General features: G+C 70.5%; 3 protein-coding genes across 5 annotated transcripts; all 3 read left to right on the forward strand.

The window, feature by feature from the left end:
• The first annotated feature begins 593 nt into the window (after positions 1-593).
• LOC147597749 (inactive phospholipase C-like protein 2) lies at positions 594-11,700 on the forward strand. 2 transcript variants are annotated; one of them, XM_086766490.1, is made up of 6 exons: positions 594-838; positions 5,534-8,026; positions 8,222-8,425; positions 8,890-8,965; positions 10,614-10,723; positions 10,961-11,700. In XM_086766490.1, the coding sequence occupies exons 1-6, from the start codon at positions 665-667 to the stop codon at positions 11,144-11,146; spliced, it is 3,243 nt and encodes a 1,080-aa protein (XP_086622616.1). In that variant the 5' UTR covers positions 594-664; the 3' UTR covers positions 11,147-11,700. The 2 variants fall into 2 exon arrangements, with proteins under 2 accessions (XP_086622616.1, XP_086622617.1); XM_086766491.1 differs by having other exon boundaries at positions 5,537-8,026.
• Positions 11,701-11,845: 145 nt separating this feature from the next.
• Positions 11,846-13,356, forward strand: HCRT (hypocretin neuropeptide precursor). Its single transcript, XM_086766529.1, has 2 exons — positions 11,846-12,275; positions 12,890-13,356. Exons 1-2 carry the CDS (start codon positions 12,255-12,257, stop codon positions 13,289-13,291), a joined length of 423 nt encoding a protein of 140 aa, XP_086622655.1. The 5' UTR covers positions 11,846-12,254; the 3' UTR covers positions 13,292-13,356.
• Positions 13,357-13,892: 536 nt separating this feature from the next.
• Positions 13,893-25,655, forward strand: KCNH4 (potassium voltage-gated channel subfamily H member 4). Of its 2 annotated transcripts, none has more exons than XM_086766492.1 (16): positions 13,893-14,015; positions 16,999-17,232; positions 17,369-17,500; positions 17,674-17,801; positions 18,790-19,033; positions 19,265-19,422; positions 20,403-20,610; positions 20,798-20,992; positions 21,272-21,471; positions 21,853-22,102; positions 22,208-22,422; positions 23,382-23,429; positions 23,539-23,906; positions 24,007-24,113; positions 24,197-24,276; positions 24,369-25,655. In XM_086766492.1, exons 1-16 carry the CDS (start codon positions 13,940-13,942, stop codon positions 24,846-24,848), a joined length of 3,123 nt encoding a protein of 1,040 aa, XP_086622618.1. In that variant the 5' UTR covers positions 13,893-13,939; the 3' UTR covers positions 24,849-25,655. The 2 variants fall into 2 exon arrangements, with proteins under 2 accessions (XP_086622618.1, XP_086622619.1); XM_086766493.1 differs by having other exon boundaries at positions 24,200-24,276.
• The last annotated feature ends 153 nt before the right edge of the window (positions 25,656-25,808 follow it).

Genomic DNA, 25,808 nt, shown 5'->3' on the forward strand with positions numbered 1-25,808 from the left:
CGGGTGCCTGGTTGCAGGGTGTGGGCTGGGTTTGGGTGCTCGGCTGTGGGGTGCAGCTCATTTTGGGTACAAGGCTGCAGGACATGGGTGGGTTTGAGTGCTGGGGTACAAGGTCGATTTTACTGCCAGGCTGCAAGGTGCAGGCTCGGTTTGGGTGCTGGGCTGCAGGGTGTGGGTGCCCGGCTGCGGGGTGCAGCTCCTTTTGGGTGCCTGGTTGCAGGGCGTAGGCTGGGTTTAGGTGCCCGACTGCGGGGTGCAGGCTCAGTTTGGGTGCCAGTCAGCAGGATGCCCGGCTGCGGGGTGCAGCTAGGTTTGGGTGCCTGATTGCAGGGCGTGGGCTGGGTGGGGGTGTCCGGGTGCTGGGTGCGGGCTTGGCCGAGGTCCCGCAGGGATGTGGCGGCCGGGGGACGGGGGACCTGGCGACGGGAGGTGCCGGTACCCGGTGCCGGTACCCGGTGCCCGTCCCCGCTCCCCGCCGCTGCAGCCCGGGGCGGGGGAGAGGGGGGGGCCGCGCCGTCCGCGTCCCCGCCCCCGGCCCCTCCTCCCGGCCGCACCGCCCCCCGCCCGCTCCGCCACTGAGCCCGCAGCAGCGGCGGTGGCGGCGGGCGCAGGCTCGGGGGGCGCCCGGGGCCCCGCGGCGGCCGTTACCCCGAGGCCGCGGGGGATGGCGGAGGGGCCCCGGGGCGCCCCGCCGCCCGGCTCGCCCCGCCCCGCCGCTCCGCTGCCCGACGGGCCCCGCGGCGGGGGCAGCCCCGGGTCGGGCTCGGGCAGCAGCAGCCGCGAGGACTCGGCGGAGCGGAGCCCCGCGACCGCCGCGCCCCGCGCCAGCATCATGAAGGTGAGCGTCCCGCACCGCCCCGCACCGCCCCGGCCCCTCCCCGCCCCCTGGGCACGAGCGCGGGGGGCCGAGCCCTGACCCTGCGGGAGCTGCCGCCCGCCCTGCCCGCCACCCCACCCCACCCCGGGCTCCCCCCGGGGCGCTGCCTGCACGCGTGGGCCGGGTCTGAGGGGCCGCGGGGTTGCTGCAGCCCCGCATCCGTACCCGCCCGCAGCAGCGGGGTCCCCTCGCCCCGCCCGGCACCGTGGGTCCCCAAGGGCAAAGCCTGCCTCGGGCTTCACGCGCGACCGGGCCGGGCCTGTCCCCTTCGCGTGGCCGTGGGTCCCCCTGTCCAGCTGCTGCCGTCCCTGCGGGTCCGCCGCCACCGTGGGAACCGTGCCTTCAGCATCACCCTGCCCTCCCTGGGGCACCCGTGGGTGCCAGCGAGGAGATGCCTGCGCCTGGTCCACGAGCACCCTCCGCCTTCCCCGGCTCCCTCCCACGAAGGCGCTGAGCCTCGGGCCTGGCTTGGCCAGCCCATGGCCTGCTCCCGCCACCTCCCCGCAACTGTGCCACGGCCGGCGGGGCCACCGGCGGGGCTGTGGGCCTGGGAAGGTCTCTGGGGGTCTCCCACGCAAGTGGGCAGTGGGTCACACGTGTGCTTTCCTAAATAAGCCCCTCTAATTGCGCTTACGCCGGCATTGCTCGCTGACACAATAGGTCGCGTCCGCCCGGGACCCGCCTCTCCGCTCCCCGCAGCCTATTTTAAGCCAGGATTGCTCCGGCGCTATTAATACCCAGCGTGGGGGCTGTTCCCGTGGTGCCACCCCGGTCCTGGTCTCCTGCCCCCGGGACGCGGTTCCCTGGGCAGAGGGGTCGGCTCCCCCTCAGAGGGGCTGCTGGGACCCCGTGCTCCTGCTTGCACCCACCCAGGGTTCCTGCTGCCGACCGGCCTGTGCCCCGAGCGGTGGTGGCGAGGAGACCCCCGGGTGCAGCCGAAGGCCGGGGTCACTGCACCGTCTGTGCCCAGTGTCCTTGGGGACCTCGCCAGGGTCTCCTGCTCCTCCCGGGCCGGACAGTGTGCCTCCCTGCCCAGGGACCGGCTGCGGGCTAGGGGCGAACCTTTCGCTTGCCCCCGGGCTGGGCGCATTGCCCCGTCACCACAGTGCGTCACCGTGGGATTTGGCCTCACGTGAAGGTCGGGTGGCCCGGGGCCAGCACTGGTAGGGGAGGGCGCTGGCGCTGGAGGAGGTCAGACCCGGACAGCATCCCTGTGCTGGTCCGTCACGCATCTCCAAGTCCCTCCGGGGCCTGATCCTGCCCTGGTGCTGGAGGTCCCAAATCCTGCAGCCGTGAGTTCCCCAGGCTTAGCTTGTCTGTGCCCTGCACCCCTGACCCTGCCCTCGCCTGCCTGGAGGCCAGGGTGCTGCTGCTTCCCCCGTGCTGCTCTTCGGTCCCTGAGTGGGGACAGGGGACAGAGCGCGTCCTCCAGCAGCCCCTCCACCGCGAGGCTCGCCCGGCCGCTGGCGCCTGGGACCCCTCTGTGCCCGGGCTCTCCCCGGCTCGGGGGGCGGCTCGGTCCATGGGGACCCCCATCGGGTCTGGACCCCAGCCAGCCCCAGCAGGACCTGGCTGCCGAACCCCGAATCCCTGGGGGGTGGGTGCTGAGGCCGTTCCCGTGCTGTGGGGTCTGCAGTAGCTTCGCTGCTCCCTTGCACGGTGGCGGAGGGGGGGAGTCAGGGGCTGCGCCCACAGATTGGCCGCGGTGCTGGTGTGGGGGCTGTGGTGCAGGGAGGGGGCCCAGCGCCACCAGCTCGGCTACGGCTTGGAGCGAGGGCACGAACGAGCCGCGGGCAGCGGGCCGGGCAGGGCTGGCTGCTGATGGAGTGGAGGGACATGTGGTGAGAGCTGCCTGCTCGGTTATTTTTTGGCATTTCCACAGAAGACTGGAGGAGTGAATCTGAAAGTGAGAATCGGTGGCTGTGCTGGGGCAGGGGCGGCCGGGGCTGGCTGTGCTAGGTGGTGGCAGAGGTGGCCCTGTGCAGCGATGGGGAGGGTGGCATCTGCGTGCCCTGGCCAGAGGATCTGCTCCCTGCTTTCTTCCCAGAGGGGGCTGGAGGTCTGCTGTGCTGGGAGGATGCTGGAGTGGGACTGGGGGGTATTGGATCTGTTCCTCTCTGCTATGGGAGGTGACCCTTCCCCTGCGCCCCCTCCCCGCCCCGTGCCAGCCTCGGGGCTCAGCTCCACGGCCCCTCGCTGGGTAACGGCAGCTGGTACGGCGGGGAGTGGATGTGTCACTCGCTATCTTCTTGGCAGGGAACAAACGACGGTAGAGAAGCCCTGGCTGTGCCTGGCCTCCCACTGCCTCCGCTCCGGTGCTGCCGGCTGCCACCGCCTGCCTGCACCCACTGCCCAGCCCGGGATGGGGGCACTGGGAAGAACCGCGACCTGGGGAAACCAGGCTGGGGAGCAGCCCCGTTCCCCGGGCAAAACGTGGCCCCACCATGTGCCCCGTGGCCGGGACAGGGGTCCTGCTGCAGGGGTAGCAGTGGTCCCGCTCTCCGGCCCGGGCAGCAGAGCCGTGGTCGGGCTGTGCGACGCCTCAGCCCAGAGGCTTTCGGTTCCTCTGTCTCCTGCCGTCACAAGCTGCTGCGCGGCAGGGACCCCCCCGGCCAGGCCTTGGGGGATAAAGGGAAGGGAGGGGCGGCCAACGGGCCCTTCCCTGCGCTTGGGAGCCGGTTGCTTGGCCGGGTGACGATGGGGGATCACGTGGCGGCAGAGATTAGGGTTACGGCGCTTGCCAGGGCGCTAATCACGGGAGGTAATTGGCTGAGGGGGTGCTCGGCACACGCTGCGGAGCTGGGCAGGGCGCGGGCAGCTGAGTTCGGATGTGCCCTCCGTGCCCACGCAGATGCCCGAGCTGGCCGTTGGCATCACGGTGGGCATCGGCATTGCAGCCGGCGCATCTTCCCTTCCTGCTGGAGCCCTGCCCCGTGGCCGGGGATGCTCCATGCTGCCGTGGCCACGGGTGCCGCGTCCTCCTGCCTCCGCTGCTGGCCTGCTTATCCCCTGATGGAGCTCTGCGGCCCCGGCTGCCCGCGCCGCTCCTGCCCACGCCTCATGGAGCGCTCAGCGAGGCGTCCCCGGGTCAAAGCCTGCCTGGAAAGCGCCCGTGCAGCGTTCCGGGAGCTCCTGGAGCGGGACGGCAGCGGTGCCCACCGAGGGGCTGGTGCAGAGGGGTGGGTCTGGCTGCCTGCAGTGGGTGCAGCTGGAGGCAGGTCCCCAGGCGCTGGGTGCACGCAGGCCCCCCGCCTGTGTTTCCTTTCCGGATGGATTTCCTGTTTTCGGCTGTGGGGCCCGGTGCGGAGCCGCCCGGGGTGGGGTGGTGCTGGGGCGGGGAGCGGGTTCACAGAGATGTGGGGGTCCTGCCCGGGACAAGGCAGGGGCTGCTCCCCAGTGCCAGGCGTCACCCTGCAGCCGGGTGAGGGCCAGGGCTGCCCGTCAGTGGGGCGCTCAGATTGCCGCTCATCCTTCCCTGCGGGGCTGGCTGACGGCGTGACCTGCGGCTGAGCCCCCCACCGACCAGGGCTGGCCGGGGTCCTGCACCCCGGGCCCGTGGCCCTGCTGGCCGGCCACCTGCGTGACCCGTCCCCATTGCCCTTGGGGGGGCTGCTCGGTCCCACGGGGCCAGATCCGGACCCTTTGGTGTGAGGCAGGCGCTTGCCCAGGATGCCAGCCCGCTCTCGGGGTGCCGGAGGGGGACACCCCCTCGCCCCCGACCCAGGCGGCTGGGCAGGACCTGCCTGTGCTGGAGACACCGCCAGATTAGAGGTGACTCACCATAATCTTGAAGAAGTGGATTAAATCTCCTCCTGCTGCGCTACTTAATCAAATCCATCCCATAATATGCTCCCAGCCCTGCTGTTCCCCGTCGTCCCCCGCCCTCTCCAGCCCCTTGCCAACGGGGCGCCCCTTCCCCACCGCGGGGCAGGGCTGGCACAGGGGTGCGGGCAGAGCGCGGGCACGGGGCGCAGGCAGCCTGTAGCCCCCGACCCCGCACAGGCAGCCGCTGCCGCACGCTCTGCGGGACGGGGCTGCGGGCCGCGCTCGTCCCCGGCGCGTGGCGCTTGCAGGTGGCTGTCCTGCGCCATGGGAGACGCAGACGGAGTGCGTCTTTGGTGGGGGCTCCCCAGGAGCAGCTCTGCCCCCCTGCATCGCCTCGGGGTGCTCCGGCCACCCTCGCACCGCGGTGCCCGGCGTCAGTGCCCGGGGTGCAGGGGAAGGCGCAAGGGGCCGTGGCCTGTGCCCCTCGGCGGGGATGGGGCTGCTGTGGGCACAACTGGTCCTGCTGGGCGCCTGTTTTCCTGCGGCGGCCCCAGGCTGGGGAGACGGGGACCGCGCCGGGCTGCCGGAGCACGGCCATGCCTCTGAGCGTGAGCGAGCAGCGGGGAAGGATCCGGCTCAGGGCCAGGAGCAGGAAGGAAGGAAGGAAAGCAGAGTTAAAATAGCCAGGCAGCGAGCCGTGGGGGAGGCCGCGGCTGGAGGCAGCTCCCAGCCTCTGGGGAGAGGGATGGACTGGGGCAGACTGGGCTTCGCGCGGCACTGAGGCACCCTGGGGTGCTGCGCTGTGTGGCGGGGCTGGGCTGGGGTGAGTGTGGGGCAGGAGGGTGCTGCCTGCCCCATCGCTGACGGCTCTGCCCCCTTCTCCCGCCCCAGCAGGATGGCTCTCGGCAGCGGCCGCCGCAGAAGAAGAAGACGGTGTCCTTCAGCACCATGCCCAACGACCGCAAGATCAACAGCACGGCCGCCTGCATCTCCTTCATGCTGGAGGGCTGCGAGCTGAAGAAGGTGCGCTCCAACTCCCGCATGTACAGCCGCTTCTTCGTGCTGGACGCCGACATGCGCTCCGTGCGCTGGGAGCCCTCCAAGAAGGACTCGGAGAAGGCCAAGATCGAGATCAAGTCGGTCAAAGAGGTGCGCGTGGGCAAGAAGACGCCCGTCCTGCGCAGCAATGGCCTCTCCGACCAGTTCCCAGATGAGTGCGCCTTCTCCATCATCTATGGAGACAACTACGAGTCCCTGGACCTGGTGGCCAGCTCGGCCGACGTGGTGAGCGCCTGGGTGATGGGGCTGCGGTACCTGGTGTCCTACGGGAAGCACACCCCTGAGGCACCTGGGACCGGCCACCCCAGCCTCCGGACCTCCTGGATCTCCTCCGTCTTCGACCTCGCCGACCTGGAGAAATCTGGCCACATCCCCGTGTCCCGGGCCGTGCAGCTGATCAAAGCGCTCAACCCAGGCATGAAGACCTCCACCATCGAGCTGAAGTTCAAGGAACTGCAGAAAGCCAGCGAGCGTCCAGGCGCAGAGGTGGCCTGTGACCTTTTCGTGGAGGCGTACTGCGAGCTCTGCACGCGCCCCGAGATCTTCTTCCTGCTGGTGCAGTTCTCCAGCAACAAGGAGTACCTGGGTCTGAAGGACCTGCTGACCTTCCTGGAGGTGGAGCAGGGCATGGAGGGGGTGACGGAGGAGAAATGCTTGGAGATCGTCGGCAAATACGAGCCCTCCAAGGAGGGCCGGGAGAAGGGCTACCTGGCCATCGACGGCTTCACGCGCTACCTGCTCTCCTCCGACTGCTCCATCTTCGACCCGCAGCACCGCAAGGTGTGCCAGGACATGGCGCAGCCCCTCTCCCACTACTACATCAGCTCTGCCCACAGCGCCTGCCTGCTGGAGGACAACTTCTGGGGCCGCTCGGACATCAGCGGCTACATCAGCGCCCTGGGCCTGGGCTGCCGCAGCATCGAGCTGGTGCTGTGGGACGGCCCCGAGGGCGAGCCCGTGGTCTACACCAGCCCCTCGGCCGCCTCCTGCGTGCCCTTCCGCGCCGTGGTGGGGCTGATCGACCAGCACGCCTTCACCGCCTCCGCCTACCCCCTCATCCTCTGCCTGGTGGTGCGCTGCTCGGCCGCCCAGCAGCGCCTCGCCGCCCAGTGCCTGCGCAAGACGCTGGGGGAGAAGCTGTACCTGGAGCCCCCCAACCCCGCCGCCTCCTACCTGCCCTCCCCGGAGCAGCTCAAGGGCCGCATCCTCATCAAGGGCAAGAAGCTGCCGCCCGGCTGCGAGGACAGCGAGGGGGAGGTGTCGGATGAGGAGGAAGGCTGGGAGCTGGCGCGGCGGCTGGGCCAGGAGGACCGGGAGGCGCCGGAGGGAGGTGGCCCGCGGCGGCTGCGCCTCAGCCGGGAGCTCTCGGAGCTGGTCAGCCTCTGCCAGGCCGTCCCCTTCCAGGATTTCGAGAGCTCGCGGCGCGGGCAGCGCTACTGGGAGATGTGCTCCTTCAGCGAGGTGGAGGCGGGACGCTTCGCCAACGAGTGCCCGGCCGAGCTGGTGAGCTACAACAAGCGGTTCCTCTCCCGCGTCTACCCTAGCCCCATGCGCATCGACGCCAGCAACATGAACCCCCAGGACTTCTGGAAGTGCGGCTGCCAGATGGTGGCCATGAACTACCAGACGCCGGGGCTCATGATGGACCTGAACGCGGGCTGGTTCCGGCAAAATGGGGCCTGCGGTTACGTCCTCCGCCCCGCCATCATGCGGGAGGAGGTCTCCTACTTCAGTGCCAACGCCAAGGACTCCTTGCCCGGGGTGCCCGCCCAGCTCCTGCACCTCAAAGTCATCAGTGGGCAGAACCTGCCCAAGCCCAAGGGCTCGGGAGCCAAGGGGGAGGTGGTGGAGCCCTACGTCTGTGCCGAGATCCACGGCATCCCGGCCGACTGCGCCGAGCACCGCACCAAGACGGCCCTGCAGAGCGGGGACAACCCCGTCTTCGACGAGAGCCTGGAGTTCCAGATCAACCTGCCGGAGCTGGCCGTCCTGCGCTTCGTCGTGCTGGACGATGACTACATCGGGGACGAGTTCATCGCCCAGTACACCATCCCCTTTGAGTGCCTGCAGCCCGGCTACCGCCACGTCCCGCTCCAGTCCCTGGCCGGGGAGCCCCTGCCCCACGCCACCCTCTTCGTGCACGTGGCCATCACCGATCGCCGCGGCGGGGGCAAGGGGCACCGCCGGGGGCTGGCGGGGCGCCGGGGCCGCCGGGTGCGGGAGTACACCTCCACCAAGGCCACCGGCATCAAGGCCATCGACGAGGTCTTCCGGACGGCCACCCAGCCACTGAGGGAGGCCACCGACCTGCGGGAGAACGTGCAGGTACGGACCTGGCTTGCGTGGGGAAGGACGGGGCTGAACCGCAAACGGTGGGGAGCCCCAGCGTCCCCCTGCTTCCCGGTTCGAGGGGATGCGGGCGAGGACCCTCATCCGAAGCAGAGAGCCAGGGGAAATGGGGCCGTTCCCTGTGGGGGGGCTCTTGGGGGCTGAGCCCCTGACGCTGGTCTCCGCCTGCAGAACGCGCTGGTCTCCTTCAAAGAGCTGTGCGGGCTGACGCCGGCCGCCAACATGAAGCAGTGCATCCTGACAGTGGCCGCGTGGCTGCTGCACAGCGACAGCGCGCCCAGCGTCACCCTCAACCTGGCGGAGCAGTACCCCCCCATGGAGGCCCAGGGCCCCATCCCGGACCTGCTGCGCAAGGTCCTCACCGCCTACGAGACGGTAAGCGCCGTCCCGCCGCAGTTCGTCTCCTCGCGGGTACGCTCTGCGGGGCCGGTGGCACCAGGACCACCACCCTTGCACCGGTTTCGGTGGAGGGGGAGGCCCGTGGGGGGCTGCCCAGGGAGGGGGCTCATCGAGGCGTGGGCTCGCCCAGTTCGGTGCGAGCCCTGGGAGCCCACAGCCCCCGTCCACCTGCCCAAACCCCGCTCGGGGGCCAGCTGGCAGGGCGTCCTGCCGTCCCGCCTCGGCGGGAGAGATCCCATCAATAGCCGCAGCCGCGGCCGCTTCCTTCCTTTGTGTTGGAGGGGGACATGGCCGCCGGCCAGGCGCTGGTCACACCGCACCTGGCTGCGCGCGACGGGGTGAGGCGGGCCGGACCCCCGAGCTCTCGCTCCCCAGCCGCTCTGCCGGGGGCTGCGTGGGGCCGGGGGCTGCCCCACTCCTCACGCCGCCCCTCTCCCCAGATGATCCAGACCAGCCGGACGCTGATCGAGTCCGCCGACGCGGTGTACGCCAAGCTCATCCAGGCACAGCAGGCAGGTGGGTCCCGGCAGGGGCAGGCTCAGCCCTGGCGCTGTTCCGAGGGGTCCGGGCGTGGGGCTGGGGGTGCACGTCTCTGAAGGGCTCAGTCCGGGGGGGTTCTGGTGCCAGGCTCCGGACCTGGGCACGGCCAAGCGTGCCAGGATTTTTGGCCGTGTACGCCCTGCGGTGCACGGCGGAGGCCGAGCGGTGTGTGTCTGCACCCAGGACGGGTGGGTGGCGGGGCCAGAGTTCAGCGGCAGAGTAACTGAGGCCAGCGGGGCACGGGAGAGCGATTTCCGGCTGGGGTGGCCCTCAGCCCGGCTCTGCGGTTTTCCCGTGTCCCGGTAGCGCGGAGTGGGCGCGGGAGGCTGCCGGGTGCCACGGGGCCAGGGCAGGGTGCTGGGCGGGTGGGAGAGGAGGGGAGCGGAGGAGGCTGATGAGGAAGCAGGGAAGAGTCATTAGCTGCCGAACGCCGGAATATAATTAGCACCAGAAATAACAAGCCTGGGGCTGATGGTAGAAGTGGCAAGTGGATGTTACGACTTCCAAGACGCGTGGCTGAACCCACACAGGCAGGCGCTGCCGGCTACCTCCCCCCGTCCTCTCCCCACCCTGACGCCTGCCTGGGACCCCTGGCCCCGCGCCAGGCACCGATGCCTGCGCAGCCCCTCTGCCCGCTGGGACCCCGGGTGCACAGGGGGCTCCAGCGGGCACCACAGGGCTGGGGGAGTCCCCGGGAACTGGAGAGGAAGGAGGGGGCCCCCCACTCTGCCACCCCCCGCCGGTGCCAGCCTTGCTGCCAGCAGCCCTGTTTGTTCCTGGCGCGGAAATCTCCTCGAGCTCTTGGCTTTCGGCTCTGCCGCCGCTGCCAGCACCGGGGGAGCAGCAGTGGCGGGGGGGACGCGGGCTGCGGGGCTGGGGTGCGTGGCACAAGTGGGCTCTGCGCCCCCCCTGTGCTGCTCTGGCTGCGGGACCCCTGCTGCTGTGTTGGGGTGGGGGGATGTTGTGGGGCAGAGGGGCTCTGGGGTGCATGGCTGCTGCCTCTGCCCGGCCCCTCGAGGGGGTGGCAGGCAGCCATCTGGGGGCTCTGACCCCCACCCCCACGCCTGGGGTGCTGCCTGTCCCCGCGTTCGCTCCGCGGACCGAGCCCCTGCGGTGCCAGCCCGTGCCCGGCTGGCGGATGCTGCGGGCGGGGGCGCGGGGCTGGGGGCGTGCTGATTGACGGCGTGTGGGCGAGCAGGCTTGCGTGGGAGCTCTCGTGTGGGCCCGGAGCCGGTGCTGCGTCAGGAGGGGTAAATATAGCACCCGCTCACGAGGACGTCACGCGGTGCAGGGTGCGGGGGCCTGTGCTCCGGCGGGGGGGTTGGGGTGGGGGGGCAGCGGCGGCGGCGGCCCCGCTCTGGGCCCCCCGGGTGGGCTGCGGTGTGCCAGAGCCATGCCTCTGCCTGGGGTGGTCGCTGCCCTTCCGGACCCCAAAACCGCTGGGGGCTGGGGGCCGAGCGCGGTGCTGGGGGCTCCGTCAGAACGGAGGGAGCTTGAGGCTGCTGGGGAGCCCACCCAGCCTGCACCCCCGTGCCGGGCGAAGGGCGTCCCTCCAGCTCGGTCCCCGTCCGTGGCGGGTGGTGGCCGTCCCTGCGCCCGCTGAGCGACGCTCCGGTCGGCGCAGGCATGGACTTCCACAAGGAGCTGCACCGCATCGAGGCCAAGGAGGGGCTGCGGGGCCGCAAGCTGCAGAAAGCGCTGGAGAGCTTCGCCTGGAACATCACCGTCCTGAAGGTGAGGGGCGAGGGCTGCGTGGACCCCTGCCGCCCCACCCTGACCCCCCTGCCCCGCACCGCAGGGGTGCTCCCTGAGCGCTGGGCGTGGCACGGGCCCGTTCAGGGGGGTCCAGGCGGTGCTGCACCCGGTGAGCCCCCGTTGTGGCCAGCGGGGCAGCCCGTGCTCAGCGCTGGGGGTCCGGGCAGCCCGAGTGGCGCGGGGCCGGCCGCTGACGCCCCGTCCCCGCGCGCGCAGGGCCAGGCTGACCTCCTCAAGCACGCCAAGGCGGAGGCACTGGACAACCTGTGGCAGATCCACAACGCGGGACAGTCCTGCGGCATCGGCAGGAACGGTTCGGCCTCGCCGGAGCCCTCCCGCTCGCGCGCCCCCCTGGAACCCATCCCCGAGACGGAAGGAGGCGGCGACACGGCAGCCTGCTGACCCCGGCCCAGGGCTGGGGGGCCCGGACTGAGCACCCCCCCGGCTGCAGGGGCTGGGAGCCAGGAGCCCCGTCCTGCCCGCGGATGGGCAGCTGCCTTGGAGGGGCGCGTGCGGGGCTGGGGTGCCTGTGCCCTGCGGGGGGGTTGGGGTGGGGTGCCCCGCCGCGGGGCTCGTGGGGCTGCTGGTGGCCCGGTGGCTGTGGGTGCGTGTACCCCCAGCCCGTAAAAGATCTGGGCTCCTGCCCTGCTCCAGGGCCGCAAATTTTGCCATCGCCAGTCCTGAGGAAAACCCGCCGGGCAGGGAGGGTCCTGGCCGGTCCCCGTTCCCTCTCCGCAGGGCAATTGGTTCTGTCCTCACCCTGTCACCCCTCGGGAGGCTCTGGGGAGCGGCGAGTGGGGGTCCGAGGGGCTGCTGCAGACCGGCCCGGGCAGCAGACATCAGGGAAACGTCGGGGCTCGTCCCCCAGGGCGAGGGGTCCTGGCGTGAGCGGTGGGCGAAGGGCGGTCTGGGGTCCGGCCCGGGCTGCGGAGCGTTATAAAGAGTGCGAGACCCACCCTGGTGACCTGCTGCTCCCTGCGCGGGGCCACGGCGGGATGGGGGTCACCGAAGGGGATGGAGGGCGGCGCCGGGTACCAGGATCCTGGCAGCACCGGCTGAGCGCGAGGTGACGTCTCCCCACGTCAAGGGACGTGCGCTGCCCAGTGCCCCTTTGTTCAGGGCGGTAATTAGCCTAATGGGGGCCACGAGGAGCGGACCCTGACCTTCAGCCCCTTTGTGGCGGCCCGGCTGCAGCTGTGGGGCCTGTGGGCAATTACAGCCTCATTAGTGGCACGCACCCCAGCCGCCTCACCGGCCGGTGAGCACCCACACAATGCAGAGCTGCAAATGAGAGGAAAGGCCTGGCCGGTCTCCGAGCTACCGGCCACAGCGCGCCCGCGTCTCCCAGAGACTGGCCGCTCCCGCCTGGCCCCGACGGTATTTTTGGCAGTGCCATTGTGCCGGGCCCTATAAAGCAGTGGCTGCGGTGGGTGACGCGGGGTGCTGTGCTCTCGGCTGCCCGGCGGGACATGCCCCAGCGCCGCTCGGCCGCCTGAAGACCCCAGGAAGGATGGAGGTGCCCAATGCCAAGGTGGGGCCAGGGCACTGCAGCCTGTGGGGCTGGGAGAGCAGCAATGGCAGGTTGGGGTGTGGGGCAGGGATCTGGGTGTGTGGGAGGACCTGGCTGTTTTTTGGGAAGCCCCGAGCGTGTGGCACCTCTTCAGGGCTCCCCAGCTGTGGCCAGCAGCCGATCAGGGGGGCTGAGCCCTGCGTGGGCTCCTCGGGAGGGAGCCGGGCGCGGGGTGCCTGCGGCGTCGAGCATGGGTGCTCTCGCTGCCCGTCCGCTGGCACTCGGCAGCGAGGGGAGGGCGTTTGCCATGGGTGCCTTGTGCCGGAGCAGGGCAGGCGTGCCGGTGAGGGCACCCACGTCCGCCTGCCGGACAGAGCGTGGATGGGGGCTGTGAGGGCTGGGGGGGTGTGGGGAGCAGCACTCCCAGCTCCCTTGGGGTGTGGTGCTGACTGTGCCCCAGGGCACACGGGGGTGCACACCGGGTGTGGGGCTGGGCTCCTGCTGCAGCAGGGACAAAGCAGGCAGCGCTGCAGCAACCGGGGCAGACGGGAGCTGAGCCACTGGTGGGCACGGCAGGCCCAGGGGGCAACCTTGGGGTCCCTCTCCGGCACTAACACTGCCTGTCGCTCTGGCAGCTCCGGCGAGCTGCCTGCCTCTTGCTCCTGCTCCTGCTCTGCTCCCCGGCCGCTGCCCGGCAGAGTTTGCCCGAGTGCTGCCGGCAGAAGACCTGCTCCTGCCGCATCTATGACCTCCTCCACGGTGTGGGCAACCACGGCGCCGGCATCCTCACGCTGGGCAAGAGGAAGAGCGTCCCGTCAGCCTTCCAAAACCGCCTCTACCGTCTGCTGCACGGCTCCGGCAACCACGCTGCCGGCATCCTCACCATGGGGAAGCGTGAGGAGAACCTCGGCACCGCCTGCCACGAGGCGTGGGGCTGCCCGGCAGGCGGGGATGCCCGGCCGACGCCAGCCCTGCGAGGTGCTGACGCCAGCCCCGCGAGCCCTGGCGAGTGCCAGGGACGCTTGGGAAGGACCTGACGGAGAGCCAGGCCCAGCGAGCTGCCAAGAGATTTTACTGGGAGGGGTGGGGGCAGAGAGGGGCTGCCTGCCTGGACCTCGGGGTAGATAGCACCTTCACGTACCTCCTCCTGGCCCCGGCCGAGCCCACTCAGGGCACCACAGGCACTGCTGGCCTTTCCCAATAAACGGTGGCCTGATGTTACCTGGCTCTGCCTTCTCTCTGGGAGGGGGGTCCGGGGGGCGCAGCCCTGCTGCGGGGCAGCTGGCAAGGTGGGTGCCTTCCTCTGCGGCGCCTGGACGTGGGCTCGCCCCATCCCACCACCCTGTCCCCACGCAGGGTCCTGTCACGCCTGGGTGCCCCTCAAGGGTTCCCACGGCCCCCGGGCCCCGCCCAAAGCGGCGGCGCTGGGACTGGGGTCCCGCAGCCGCCCCCCTCGCACGGGCCCACCGGGTCCCGCCCCTTCCGCAGCCTCCGCGGGCGCGGGTGGGCTGGTGCGGCGGGGCCCGGGGCACAGCCGCCCGGTCGCGGGAGGGGGCCGGTGGCGAGGCCCCTCCCGGTGCCGGCGGCGCGCAGGGCCCGGGGCGGGGCGGGGGCGGGATCAGCCCGCGGCGCCGGAGCCGCACCTGCGGAGGGGCCCGGGGCGGTGGCCCCGCGGCGGCGGGACGATGCCGGTGATGAAGGGGCTGCTGGCGCCGCAGAACACCTTCCTGGACACCATCGCCACCCGCTTCGATGGCACACGTAGGGGCGGGCCGGCCGCGGACACGGAGGGGCGGGCGCGGGGGGCGCTGCCCCACGGGGGGCGGCGGGAGGGGTGGGGGGAGGGGGGGCAGGGCGAGGCTCCGCACCGCAGTCCCCGCGCCTCGGCGGGACGCGGCCGCCCACGCGCTCGGCGCCGGCCCGGGAACCGCTCGGTGCTCGGGACCCCCCGGGTCCGGGTCCGGGTCCGGGTCCGTGCTCGGTGGTCCCGCCCCCCACCGGGTCTGTATCCGCGCTCGGTGCTCCCAGCCCCTCCGTGGCCGTGGCTGAGCTCGGTGCTCGTGGACCCCTCGTGTCCGTGTCCGCGTCGGTGTCTGCGTCCGCGCTCGGTGCTCCCAGCCTCCCCGTGTCCACGACCGTGTCCGTGCTCAGTGCTCCCGGAGCCCCCGTGTCCGTGGCCGAGCTCAGTGCTCTCGTCCCCCCCCCCCCCCCCGTGTCCGTCTCCATGTCCGTGGACCCCCCCGTGTCCCCCCCGTGACAGGCAGCCGTAGGGGTGCTCCCCCTCTCCCGCCCTCCGTCCGCGCTCAGCACCACGGACAGCACCCGGGCGCGGCGGGCGGGGCCGCGCGGGACGCGGGGCGCGGGGGGGTCCCGGGTGGGGGGGACAAGCGGGTCCGACCCGGCGGGGGTGGCGGTCCTGCCCCGAGGGGCCCTCGGAGGCCCGGGGGTACCGTGGGCGCAGCCTGTGCCCGTCACCTCCGCCGCCACGGGGAAGCCCCGGTGACCCCCGCCCCCAGCGAGCACAGCGCCCGCTTGCTCGGGGTCTCGGCCGTGAGGAAGGCCGGTACCGGGATGTTTCGGCAGGGGCAAGGAGCGGGGCCAGTGCTGTCCCAGCACCGTCTGGTTTGGGGCCGTTTCCCACGGCTGGAGGTGCCGGTGTGCCCCCCGAGCCGGGCTCCCCTCCGTGTCCGTGCGCTGGGCCCAGCACGGATTAAGGCCTCGGCACGTCGAGGAGGGGATCATGCCGAGGGGCCACGTGCCAGCTCCCGGCACCGCTGGCGCAGTCACCCGGGGACGCCCCGTATCCGGGGCTGACCCCAGATCCCCCCACGGGCACCCGGAGCAGGGGCAATGCCTCTCACCTTGCTGGGTGGGGGGGACCAGCATGAAAACGGCACTGGGAGCCTGCGGCCACCCCCACGGCACCGCTGGGCATCCGTCAGCTGCGACGCTGGGCTGGGTCCCGGCCTGGCATTGTGCGGACCATCCCAGGTGACGCGGGGTGTCCTTTGCCCGTCGGAGCTCTCATTGGGGGTCTTACCTGTGATACTGCAGTGCGTAAGGAGGCTGAGCCCAGCTCAGACTGGGCTGCGCTCAGAGGTGCCGAGGTGGAGCTGCGTGTGCCCTGTGTTGGTGGTCCTGTGCTAGGGCAAGAGGCCAAGCGTGGCACCAGGATCCATGTGCGAGCTGGCCAGGAGTTCCCCCAACTCTGCTGGCCCCAAGCTCTCTGAGAAGGAGGGATTTGCCCTGCACAGCTCTGGGAATTTGCCCCGAGAAGCCGGGATTTGCCCCACAGCTCCCTGGCAGCATCCTGCCCTCCGCTGCCAACCCATTTTCCAGGCACTTTTAAACGGTGTCCGGCTTTGCGGGTTCGCCGTGCCTCTTATCGGCTTTATCCGCTATGGAGAGGGGCTTTAGCCGCAGCGATACTCCGTGCCACTTAACCCTGCCTCTCCCAGGCAGCCGCTGCCGGCTGTGCCCAAGGGTGCCCATCTGGGCGAGCTGGCCACCATGGCAGGGGGCTGCCGAGCCCCCCAGTGCTGCATGCCTCTGCTCGGCAGAGCTGCTCCCAAATCGAAGCCCTTTTTTTTTTTTTCTTTTCTAATAACACATCCTGGACAACGCAGTAATCCTGGCTCCCCAGAGCCAAAATCTGGCCTTAGTCACAGCTTCAAGCTATTTTTGCTCTTAAAGCTAATCCTGGGCTGAGCTGTGCTGTGGTGGCACCCCCATCGCAGCAGGGCTGCCTGGAGCTGCCCCCCCCACCCTTCCCGCAGCCCCCTCTGCTCTTGCCCTGCCCTGGCACAGCTCTGCTGCGGTGGCACTGGCACCGTAACCCGCTGCGGGCATCCCTCCTTCACTGTGAGAGGGGGCAAACCACGTCTGCCTGCTCCTGCTGCCCGGGCCCTGAGGGTGCAGGGGTGCTGGGTTTGGGACCCGCAGGCTGGAGACCGTGCTGGGGCTGGGGACACCCGGGTCCGCCCTCACCGGGTGTGAACACAGCCCGCGCCGGCCGTGCACCCCGCTTCCTCGGCACCCTTTTAGCACGAGGCCATCTGTGCCGCTGGCGCAGAGCCCGCAGCAAGGAGCCACCGCAGCGCTGGTGGCAGAGCCCCTGCCCGGCCCGCGGCTGGGGGGCTGCGGGGCGAAAGCGGCCGCTCTGCGGCTGGGCAGGGCATGGGGCTGGCAAGAGCTTTCCTCTGCCTGGTGCCCTCTCCCGCCGGGGCCGGGTGATGCCAGGGAGGCTCCGTGGGGCTGCGACCCAGGACTGTGCCAGCTCGGCGTGGGGCCCCAGACTCCTGGCTTTTCTCCCACCCTCTTGGTGGGTGCCACCGCTGTGCCGCGCCTGGGGCTGGGGGTCCCAGCACCGCAGTCCAGCACCTCTGGGCTGGCAGCGCCCGGCTGGGTTGGCCGCTGCTCCCACTAAGCTGCCTGAGCCCCGGCGGGCGGTGGGAGCGGCAGATGGCGAGGGGGTGGCGTGAATCGCCTCGCTGGGGATTGCCTCTCTGGCGATGGGAACCGGGCTCCTTCCCCTGCCAGCACGTGGGGCTGGGGTCCTGCTCCACACAGGGTTTCGGGGGGCAGCAGGGCAGGGGATGAGCGAGCTCTGGGGGCAGCCGGTGGCTGGACGGAGACCTGGGGCTGCTTCCCAGAGGGACCTGGAGTGGGGCTGAGAGCGCTGGGGTCCTGTTCGTGCCCCCCAGGTTGACCCCGAACCCTCAGGGGTGGCTGCGTCTCCTTTCAGACAGCAACTTCATCCTGGCCAACGCGCAGGTCCGCCGCGGCTTCCCCATCGTCTACTGCTCCGACGGCTTCTGTGACCTCACCGGCTTTGCCCGCACCGAGGTCATGCAGAAGAACTGCAGCTGCCGCTTCCTCTACGGGGCCGAGACCAGCGAGCCCGTGCTGCAGCGCATCGAGAAGGTGCTGGACAGCAGGCAGGAGTACCAGACCGAGGTCTGCTTCTACAAGAAGGGTGGTGAGTGGTAGTGGTTGAGTGGTGGTGGTCCCTGCCCATGGCTCCGGGTCGTGCTCGGCCCCGTGCCGGCCCTGGGGTGACACCGTGGAGCAGCGGAGGGGCTGTCCTGCCTTCACCGCCCACCTCGCCCCCGCAGGAGCTGCTTTCTGGTGCCTGCTGGACATCATGCCCATCAAGAACGAGAAGGGGGAGGTGGTGCTCTTCCTCTTCTCCTTCAAGGACATCACAGATAGCCGAGGCAGGAGCCACCCGGGTGACAAGAAGGAGGGTGAGCCATGGTTGTGGGGCGGGGACAGGGTTCGAGGAGCAGTGTGCCCCTTGGCCAAGGGGCTCCCAGTTCCCTGCTGGGTCCTGCCCTCCTTTGCATACCCCTTCGAGGAGGGGGTCCCTGCTCTGCACCAGCAGCTCTCCCACTAACCCAGCGTGTCCTGTCTGCCGCAGAAAAGCAGAGGAGCAAGAAGCCCGGGAGCTCGCGCCTGCAGGCAGCGCGGCGGCAGGGCCGGACGGTGCTGCACCGGCTCAGCAGCCAATTTGCCCGGAGGGACCGCGGCGAGATGAAGATCAACCGCGTAAGGACCCGGAGGGACCCCCCGGCTTCGCTCGCTGCCTCCCGGGCTGGGGCTGCGGGCGGGCTGGCGGTGCTGCAGCTCTCCCGGGAGCAGCCCCGCAGCGGAGCCCCGGTCTTGCCGGGATGCTGCTCCCACGCACCCACCTCACCGGGCACCCAGTGCCCTCCGTCCCCGGCAGCCGCACCGTGGCCGAGGCTGGCAAACGCGGTTCGTGGGCAGCAGGGGAGAGAGCAGCGGGTTCCAGAGCTCGCCGTGGGGAGAACGCATCTCCTGGCAGCTCTGGCAGGGCTGTGTCTCTCCTCGCGTTTCAGCTGTCAGGAAAACCCAGCCGCCTGCTCACGGCACAGCCGTGCCAGCCCCGGGGAGCACCGTTACCAGGCTGCGGCAGCTGCGGGCGCACGAGCAGCGGGGCTTCCAGCAGCAGGGACTGGTGTCATCTCTGTGCCAGCCCATTCGCGTGGCAGCCAGGCCCCAGCGCGGGGTCTCTGGGCACGGCCGCAGTGATGAGCACCGCCGGCAGACGTGGGGCTGGGTGTCACCGGCCAAGAGCAACCGGGGGCCCAGAGCTGGCAAGCAGGCAAAGGGTTTCAGCGTGCCAGTCTTGAATTTTGGGGATGGAGCTGGCTCTCCCCTCACCCAGGCTGGGCTCTCTGCAGAGGTTGGGGGTGGCTCTGCCCCAGCACGCGAATTGGCACCTGCAAGGGCTGTGGGCAGCAGCTGGCGGTGCCAGTGGATTACGGTCAATAGCATTAGCGTCGTGTTAATTCGTGTGCCGTAACCGGGCGTTCTGTGCCCATCTCTGAGGGTGACCTCAGCACAGCCCACGTGCTCCACGGGAAGCGCGCGTCCATCACCCTGGCATCAGGGGCTGTCAGCCAGGCTGGCAGGACTGGGCGGGGGGGGAGGGTGGTGCTGTGGTGGCCTCCACCCCATCGTGTGGGAAGGCCCCGGTGCCATCCGTGTGCCACCCCGCCGCTTGCTCCCGCAGAACGTGTTCGAGAACAAGCCGTCCGTACCCGAGTACAAAGTGGCCTCGGTGCAGAAGTCCCGCTTCATCCTGCTCCACTACAGCATCTTCAAGGCTCTCTGGGACTGGCTGATCCTGCTGGCCACCTTCTACGTGGCCATCACCGTCCCCTACAACGTCTGCTTCACGGGCACGGAGGACAGCCTCTCGGCCGCCCGCAGCACCATCGTCAGCGATATCGCTGTGGAGATGCTCTTCATCCTGGGTAGGTCCGTGCCACCAGCATCCACGTGGGATGGGGGACGTGGCTGGACGGGGTGGGACGCGGCCGGAGGGGCGGACCTGAGGGGTGATGGAGAGGGGAGCTGGCAGCGCTTTGTCCCCATCCTGGTGCCAAGCACTCCGGGAGTGGGACGCAGATTGGCCATGGACCCTGGCCCAGCTCCCCCGGCCGCGGCGGGGGCGGTGAGGGCTGGTCCTGCTCTCCCCGGGGCAGACATCATCCTGAATTTCCGGACGACGTACGTGAGCCAGTCGGGCCAGGTGGTGTACGACCCCCGCTCCATCTGCATCCACTACGTGGCCACCTGGTTCTTCGTGGATCTGATTGCTGCTCTGCCCTTCGATCTGCTCTACGTCTTCAACGTGACCGTGGTGAGTGCCGCTCGCGCCGTGGGCTGGGGGCAGCCCTTTTCGCTGGGATCCGCTCCTCGCACGCCTGTCTGGGAGCGGCACGGGCAGTGAAGGGAAGCGGCGATGGCAGCTATAGTGGGAAGCCTCCCACGCATCTTAATTTAACCAGAGGCTGCCACAAATGACAGTCAGGGCCAAGGCACCGCTCTGGAAGCTGCACCCAGCACCCAACACCCAGCACCCAGCACCCCGGTGCTCTGCCCAGGGTACGGAGCAGCCCTGAGCAGCTCCACGTCCCCGTGCAAATCCTCGTGCACACACACCCCACCATCACAGCGAAGGGGCACTTCGTCACACGCTGGTGATGAAGGCAGGTCCCAGCCCGAGCCTCCCCGGGGTCTCGAGGGGCCCCGCGGCAGCAGCAGCGATGGCTGCTGAGTGCGCCGCTGGCACCAGCCCCTTCGCATCCCCTGCTAATTGGGGATGCGTTCCTGGGCTGTGACCACGGGGCACACAGGGCTGCCAGGGCTGGGCGAGCTGGGGGCACACAGCTGAGGGTGGTGGGGTGGGCAGCCCCAGCAGGGACCCCCCCTGCCTAAACCAGGGCACCTCTGGCTCTCTCCATCCAGGATCTCTGCAGCCAAGGCACGGCGGCTTGCTAGGGCTTCCCCGCGCGATAGATTAGAGCAGCTTTCTGCCAGCACGGCTTCACCAAATGCAACCCCTGATAGCAAAGCCCCTGCTGCCTGCTCCCCCTCCCACCCCAAATCTCCTTGGGTGACCTGCTGCCCTGACAAGCCAGGACCCCGGCTGCCCACTGGGCACGGTGGCGGAGGGCTGCTCGGCGACCAGCTCTTCCCAGCCGGCCCCATAGCCCACCACTCTCCTGGCAGCTGCTGGAGGGTCCCTGTCCCGGGGAGAGGCGGGAAGCGGGGTGGGAGTCCCTTCCCACCCCTGCCTGCAGCTCAGCCGGGTTCACCCGCCTCGCCCCGCTCCCCCAGACCTCGCTGGTTCACCTGCTGAAGACGGTGAGGCTGCTGCGGCTGCTGCGGCTGCTGCAGAAGCTGGACCGCTACTCGCAGTACAGCGCCATGGTGCTCACCCTGCTCATGTCCATGTTCGCGCTGCTGGCCCACTGGATGGCCTGCATCTGGTACGTCATCGGCCGCAAGGAGATGGAGAGCAACGACCCCCAGACCTGGGACATCGGTGAGCGGGGCTGCCCGCGCGCTGGGTGGGGGGCACGCTCGCGACGCCCCGCTCCCTCTCATGCCGCTGCCGAGGGAGCGGGTGCGCAGAGCAGTCCGGTGGGATGAAGCGAGGCCGGGGCAGGGACGGGAGCCGTGCTGAGCAGCGGGTCCCTCGGCGAGCGCTAACCCCCGGCTGTGTTTGGCAGGCTGGCTGCACGAGCTGGGCAAGAGGCTGGAGGCTCCCTACATCAACAACTCGGTGGGGGGCCCCTCCATCCGCAGCGCCTACATCGCCTCCCTCTACTTCACCCTCAGCAGCCTGACCAGCGTGGGCTTCGGCAACGTCTGCGCCAACACCGACGCCGAGAAGATCTTCTCCATCTGCACCATGCTCATCGGGGGTGAGGCGGGGAGCGGGGCAGGGCTCGGGAGGGCTTCGTCTCCGGCTGCCGGAGCAGCGGGTGCAGCAGGTACCCGGGGGGAGCGATGAACGCCTGTGCCCTGTGGGACAGAGCCCTGGCGCTGGGGTTAGGGGAGAAGCCCCCCCCGTGATGCACCCCTCCTTGGCCCCGCGTTGCTGGGAGGGGCAGAGCTCAGACCCTACCCGGGCACCCCCGTCCGCCGCAGCCCCCACCCAGCCGGCCCCTTGGCGGGGCTGACGTTGCCCTCCCGGCCCCCAGCGCTGATGCATGCCGTCGTCTTCGGCAACGTGACGGCCATCATCCAGCGGATGTACTCCCGCCGCTCGCTCTACCACACCCGCATGAAGGACCTCAAGGACTTCATCCGCGTCCACCGCCTGCCCCAGCAGCTCAAGCAGAGGATGCTGGAGTACTTCCAGACCACCTGGTCGGTGAACAACGGCATCGATGCCAACGAGGTAGGGGGTCTTGGCGGGGCTGGACCAGCTCCTCTCTGGCCCCCAGTCCGCACCCAGCGTGAGCGGCTATGAGAGCACACGCGTGTGCGTAGGTACATGTCTGTGTGCGTGCGGATGCGCACGTGTCCGTGCCCTGTCGCTGGAGGGACCAGAGCTGGGTGCCAGGTCTGGGGCAGATTCCTGCCAGCGCGGGGAGCGGGACGGGCACGAGGAGCAGAGGCAGCCCACCACTGCGGCCAGAGCCGTGCTGTGGCTGCCAGCCGCTGGGCTCTGCCGAGAGCATCTCCGGCGAGATGCTCCGCTCTGGCGGGGAATCCGTCGCCGGGGGCTGGCAGGCTCCCTGCCTCCCGTACCCCAGTACCCCAGCCCCGCTCTCCCCAGCTGCTGCACGACTTCCCGGATGAGCTGCGCGCCGACGTGGCCATGCACCTCAACAAGGACATCCTGCAGCTGCCCGTCTTCGAGACGGCCAGCCGGGGCTGCCTCCGCTCCCTCTCGCTCCACATCAAGACCTCGTTCTGCGCGCCGGGGGAGTACCTGCTGCGCCAGGGCGACGCGCTGCAGGCCAACTACTTCGTCTGCTCCGGCTCCCTCGAGGTGCTGAAGGACAACGTGGTCCTGGCCATCCTGGGTGAGGGCAGGCAGCGTGGGATCTCCCCCTGCCCCTTCTGCTGCCCATCTGGGCGAGGGGCCTGGGGCTCGCGCGCCGCTAGCCCACCCCGATCCCATCCCGCAGGCAAAGGGGACTTGATCGGAGCCGACCTGTGCAGCACGGACCAGGTGATCAAGACCAACGCGGACGTGAAGGCGCTGACCTACTGCGACCTGCAGTACATCGGGCTGCAGGGGCTCTGCGAGGTGCTGCAGCTCTACCCCGAGTACGCCAGCAAGTTCACGGCCGACATCCACCAGGACCTGACCTTCAACCTGCGGGAGGGCAGCGAGATGGAGGTGGGTGCGTGTCCTCCCTCGCAGGCCCCTTCCCGTCCTCGCGACCCCGGAGACCGGAGCGGGGCTGGGGGTCCGCACGGCCACCGAAGGGGAGTTTGTCCTCTCCCTGCTCGCCGTCCCCAGGCTCCGAGGCTGGGGCAGGGGCTGCGGCTGTGCCACCCTGGCCATCCAGGTACGTCCCGTCCCGGCTCCTCTTGGCTCCACACAACCCGGGCAATTGGAAATGAAAGAATTTGAGATGCAGGAAGCTGAGCGGGATGGAGGGCTTGTAGTAGGGGTGGAGGGGACTGGGGGGCACAGCGGGACAGCCAGCCGGGACATGGCCCCCCGGTGCGCAGGAGGCAGTGCCGGGGGCTGCCGGGTTTAGTCACACTGCCGACTGCGCGCCGGGGGGATGCTCTGCTGCAGAAATAGCTCTGCAGCACTTTTCCTCCCCCGGCTCTGCTGCTGACTCTGCAGCCGGGGGCTCCTCCAGAGCATCTCCCCCCGACCCCCAGCACCCACCGCCCCCAGGCCCTGTAGAGGTGGGGCTGGAGGTTGCCCTCGCGATCCCAGATACCAAAACCCAACGTGTCCATCGCCCGGGAGAGGGATGAACAAACCAAGGGTGGGCGCAAACAGAGCTTGCCAGGTCCTGCGGAAGCCCTGTGCAGGCACGCTCGTGGGTGAAACGATGCTCCGACGGCTGAGCCGGGATTGGGAATTGGGGCTCGGAACACACAGGCTGAGGCCTGGCAGCTCATCAGTGTCACGAGAGCAGCAGAGGAAGGAGAGCGGGCGAGGGGCTGTGGAGGCTGGGGCCAGGGCTGATGCATGGGGCTGGGGTGCGTTTGGTCACCCAGGGGGGCACGGAGAGGATGGGAGGGCTGCGTGCTGAGGTGGGGAGCGGGTGGGCGCGTGCCCAGCACGTGCGGGGGTTCCACGTGCTGCTGAGCCGGTGCCGTCTGCTCTCCCCGCAGGGGCTCTGCCGCTACTCCCGGTCCCCGCGGCTGTCGCAGGCACCGCAGGTTTGTGCCGCACAAGGGGCAGGAGGGAGGATTGGGGCAGGGGGGGCCCGTGCCCGACCTCGGCACCTGCGTGGGGACCAACCCTGACATCTCCCCATGCCCACCGCAGCCTCGTCCGGAGAGCGGTGCCGCCCCGGAGAAGCCCCTTCCCTCAATCCTGGAGGACGAGGAGGAGCCCGACGAGGTCTTCCAGCGCTCGCCCACCGCCATCACCCGCCGCAAGCTGCTGCTGCCCCAGCTGAGCAGCCCAGCGCGCCGCGGCTCCCTGAGCAGCCTCCTGGGTGATGAGCTGTGCCAGATCTCAGCCCTGCAGCGCAACTGCCGCTCCCCAGCCCGCTGCAGCTGGGGCCGCAGCCCCTCTCCGCGCTGCCGGAGGGATGCCCGGCTCCCGGAGCCGGAGGCTGGCATGGGCAGGAGGCCGGCCAAGCTTCTCATCCCCTCCCTGCACGCCTACGGCCCCCCAGACCTCAGCCCCAGGTAAGGCTGGGCCACACCGGTGGCTCGTCCTGCTGCCATGCATTTGTGCCCGCCGGGCTGCGTGGGGTCCGGGGAGGCCCTCACCCCCTCCCCGCCCTAGAGTTGTGGACGGGATCGAAGACAACGGGGGGACATCGGAGCCACAAACCTTCTGCTTCAACGTGGACCCCCCGCTGCAGAGCGCGGCGAGGGACTCCCCCACGTCAGGTACCTCTGGCACGGCCGGGGGCGCTGGCCGTGGGGCTGGGGGGCTCGGGGAGCCCCTCCACCACTGTGCGTGTGTTCCCCAGCAGGGACCGACGCGGGCGGCCCAGCCCTGGCCATGGAGGCGGAGGAGATAAAGCAAAACATCAGGAGGCTCAATCAGGAGGTGCGATGGGGGCTGGGGGTGCGTCCCCGAAAGTACCGGGACGCTCGACTGGGGGTGCCGGGCGGTGCTCACCGCTCTCCCTCCCCTTCCAGATCAACCAGCTCAACCAGGAGGTTTCCCACCTCAGCCGGGAGCTGCAGCGCATGATGGAGCTGCTCCAGGGCCGCCTGGGCGCCCCGCAGCCCCCCGCCTGCCCCTTCCACCTGCCCACAGCCGCCTCGCCGCCCTCCCGGCCCTCGCCGCCCTCCGCCCCGCTGCCCCCCTCGCCCTCGCCCCCGCCTGTGCCCCCCAGCTCCCGCAGTTCCCCCTCCGCCAGCCCCCGGGCCAAACGCTGCCCCGTCCGCAGCCGCTCGGCCCACACCACCGCCAGCCCCGCCACGCACCCCTGGGTGTGTGCTGAGGGGCCGTGCCCGCTGCGGGGGGACACCCCCAGCCCTGATCCCCCCCAGGCCTCGGACTTGCAGCCCCTCTCGCTGCCACCCCGTTCTGCCCAATCCTTTCCCGGCTGCTCGGCCGGCCATCGGCCCCGTGCCCACCCGGAACATCGCTCCAGCTCCACCAGCTCCCACTGACCCTGCGGGCACCAGGGTGGCACTGGGAGACCCTGGCCCTGGGAGACCCTCGCACTGGGAGACCCTGGCCCTGGGAGACCCTCGCACTGGGGGACCCTGGCCTTGGGGGACCCTCACACTGGGAAACCCTTGGACTGGGGGACCCTGGCTTTGGGGGCGCCTCGCACTGGGAGACCCTGGCCCTGGGAGACCCTCGCACTGGGGGACCCTGGCCTTGGGGGACCCTCACACTGGGAGACCCTTGGACTTGGGGACCCTGGCCTTGGGGGAGCCTCGCACTGGGGGACCCTCGCACTGGGGGAGCCTCGCACTGGGAGACCCTGGCCTTGGGGGACCCTCGCACTGGGGGACCCTGGCCATAGGGGAGCCTCGCCCACCGCCCCGCTGTGCCCCCCTCGCTGCCCGGGCCACACCAGCTCCATCCTCGCCTCGGTCCCCGGGTCCGACTCCGCCAGCCCGAGCCCCCCGGGAGGAGCGGGGCAGCGGCGGGGGGGCTCCCGCGGGGCGCGGCCCGGGCCCGGCGCCGGCAGGGATTTTGATACCGTTTTGTACTCTTTGCCCACGGGGTCTTTTTTACAACAGGGCCAGGCCCGACAGCCCCTCCGGGACCCCCCCCCGTGCCCGGGGCCGTGGGATGGGGCGGGCAGCGGTTTCCCCCCCGGGTGCTGCCGGCGGATTTTGTGCCGGTTCAGAGGGTCCGGGGGGGGGGTCTCCGGGGGGTGCCCCGAGGTGGGGCGCGGCTGCCCCTGCCCGGCCCCTACCCGCCGCGCCCCCGCCCCAACGGCAAATAAAGGCTTTATTTTTCCAGCCCCGGCTCCGCGTGAGTCTCTGCCCGCGGCTCCCCGGCCCCTTCGCCGGCCCTGCCCGGGGCCGCGCCCCGCGCCCCCGCCGGGACCCCCCCGTTCCCAGGCCCCCGCCCGGGGCTCCTCGCTCCTCCCGGACTACAGCTCCCATCGTCCC

The sequence above is a fragment of the Chlamydotis macqueenii genome, chromosome 25 (genome assembly GCF_036417535.1).
Source record: "Chlamydotis macqueenii isolate bChlMac1 chromosome 25, bChlMac1.mat, whole genome shotgun sequence".
Lineage (NCBI taxonomy): Eukaryota > Metazoa > Chordata > Aves > Otidiformes > Otididae > Chlamydotis > Chlamydotis macqueenii.

What these genes read in the sequence shown, in the direction of transcription:
- LOC147597749 (XM_086766490.1), top strand. Translation starts at nt 665, where the DNA reads ATGGCGGAGGGGCCCCGGGGCGCCCCGCCGCCCGGCTCGCCCCGCCCC. An exon ending in ACCTGCGGGAGAACGTGCAG is followed by an intron (nt 8,027 to 8,221) that starts GTACGGACCTGG and finishes CTCCGCCTGCAG; the next exon opens with AACGCGCTGGTCTCCTTCAA. An exon ending in TCCTCACCGCCTACGAGACG is followed by an intron (nt 8,426 to 8,889) that starts GTAAGCGCCGTC and finishes CCCTCTCCCCAG; the next exon opens with ATGATCCAGACCAGCCGGAC.
- HCRT (XM_086766529.1), top strand. Translation starts at nt 12,255, where the DNA reads ATGGAGGTGCCCAATGCCAAG. An exon ending in TGGAGGTGCCCAATGCCAAG is followed by an intron (nt 12,276 to 12,889) that starts GTGGGGCCAGGG and finishes TCGCTCTGGCAG; the next exon opens with CTCCGGCGAGCTGCCTGCCT.
- KCNH4 (XM_086766492.1), top strand. Translation starts at nt 13,940, where the DNA reads ATGCCGGTGATGAAGGGGCTGCTGGCGCCGCAGAACACCTTCCTGGAC. An exon ending in GGGAGGGCAGCGAGATGGAG is followed by an intron (nt 22,423 to 23,381) that starts GTGGGTGCGTGT and finishes CTCTCCCCGCAG; the next exon opens with GGGCTCTGCCGCTACTCCCG. An exon ending in TCAGGAGGCTCAATCAGGAG is followed by an intron (nt 24,277 to 24,368) that starts GTGCGATGGGGG and finishes CTCCCCTTCCAG; the next exon opens with ATCAACCAGCTCAACCAGGA.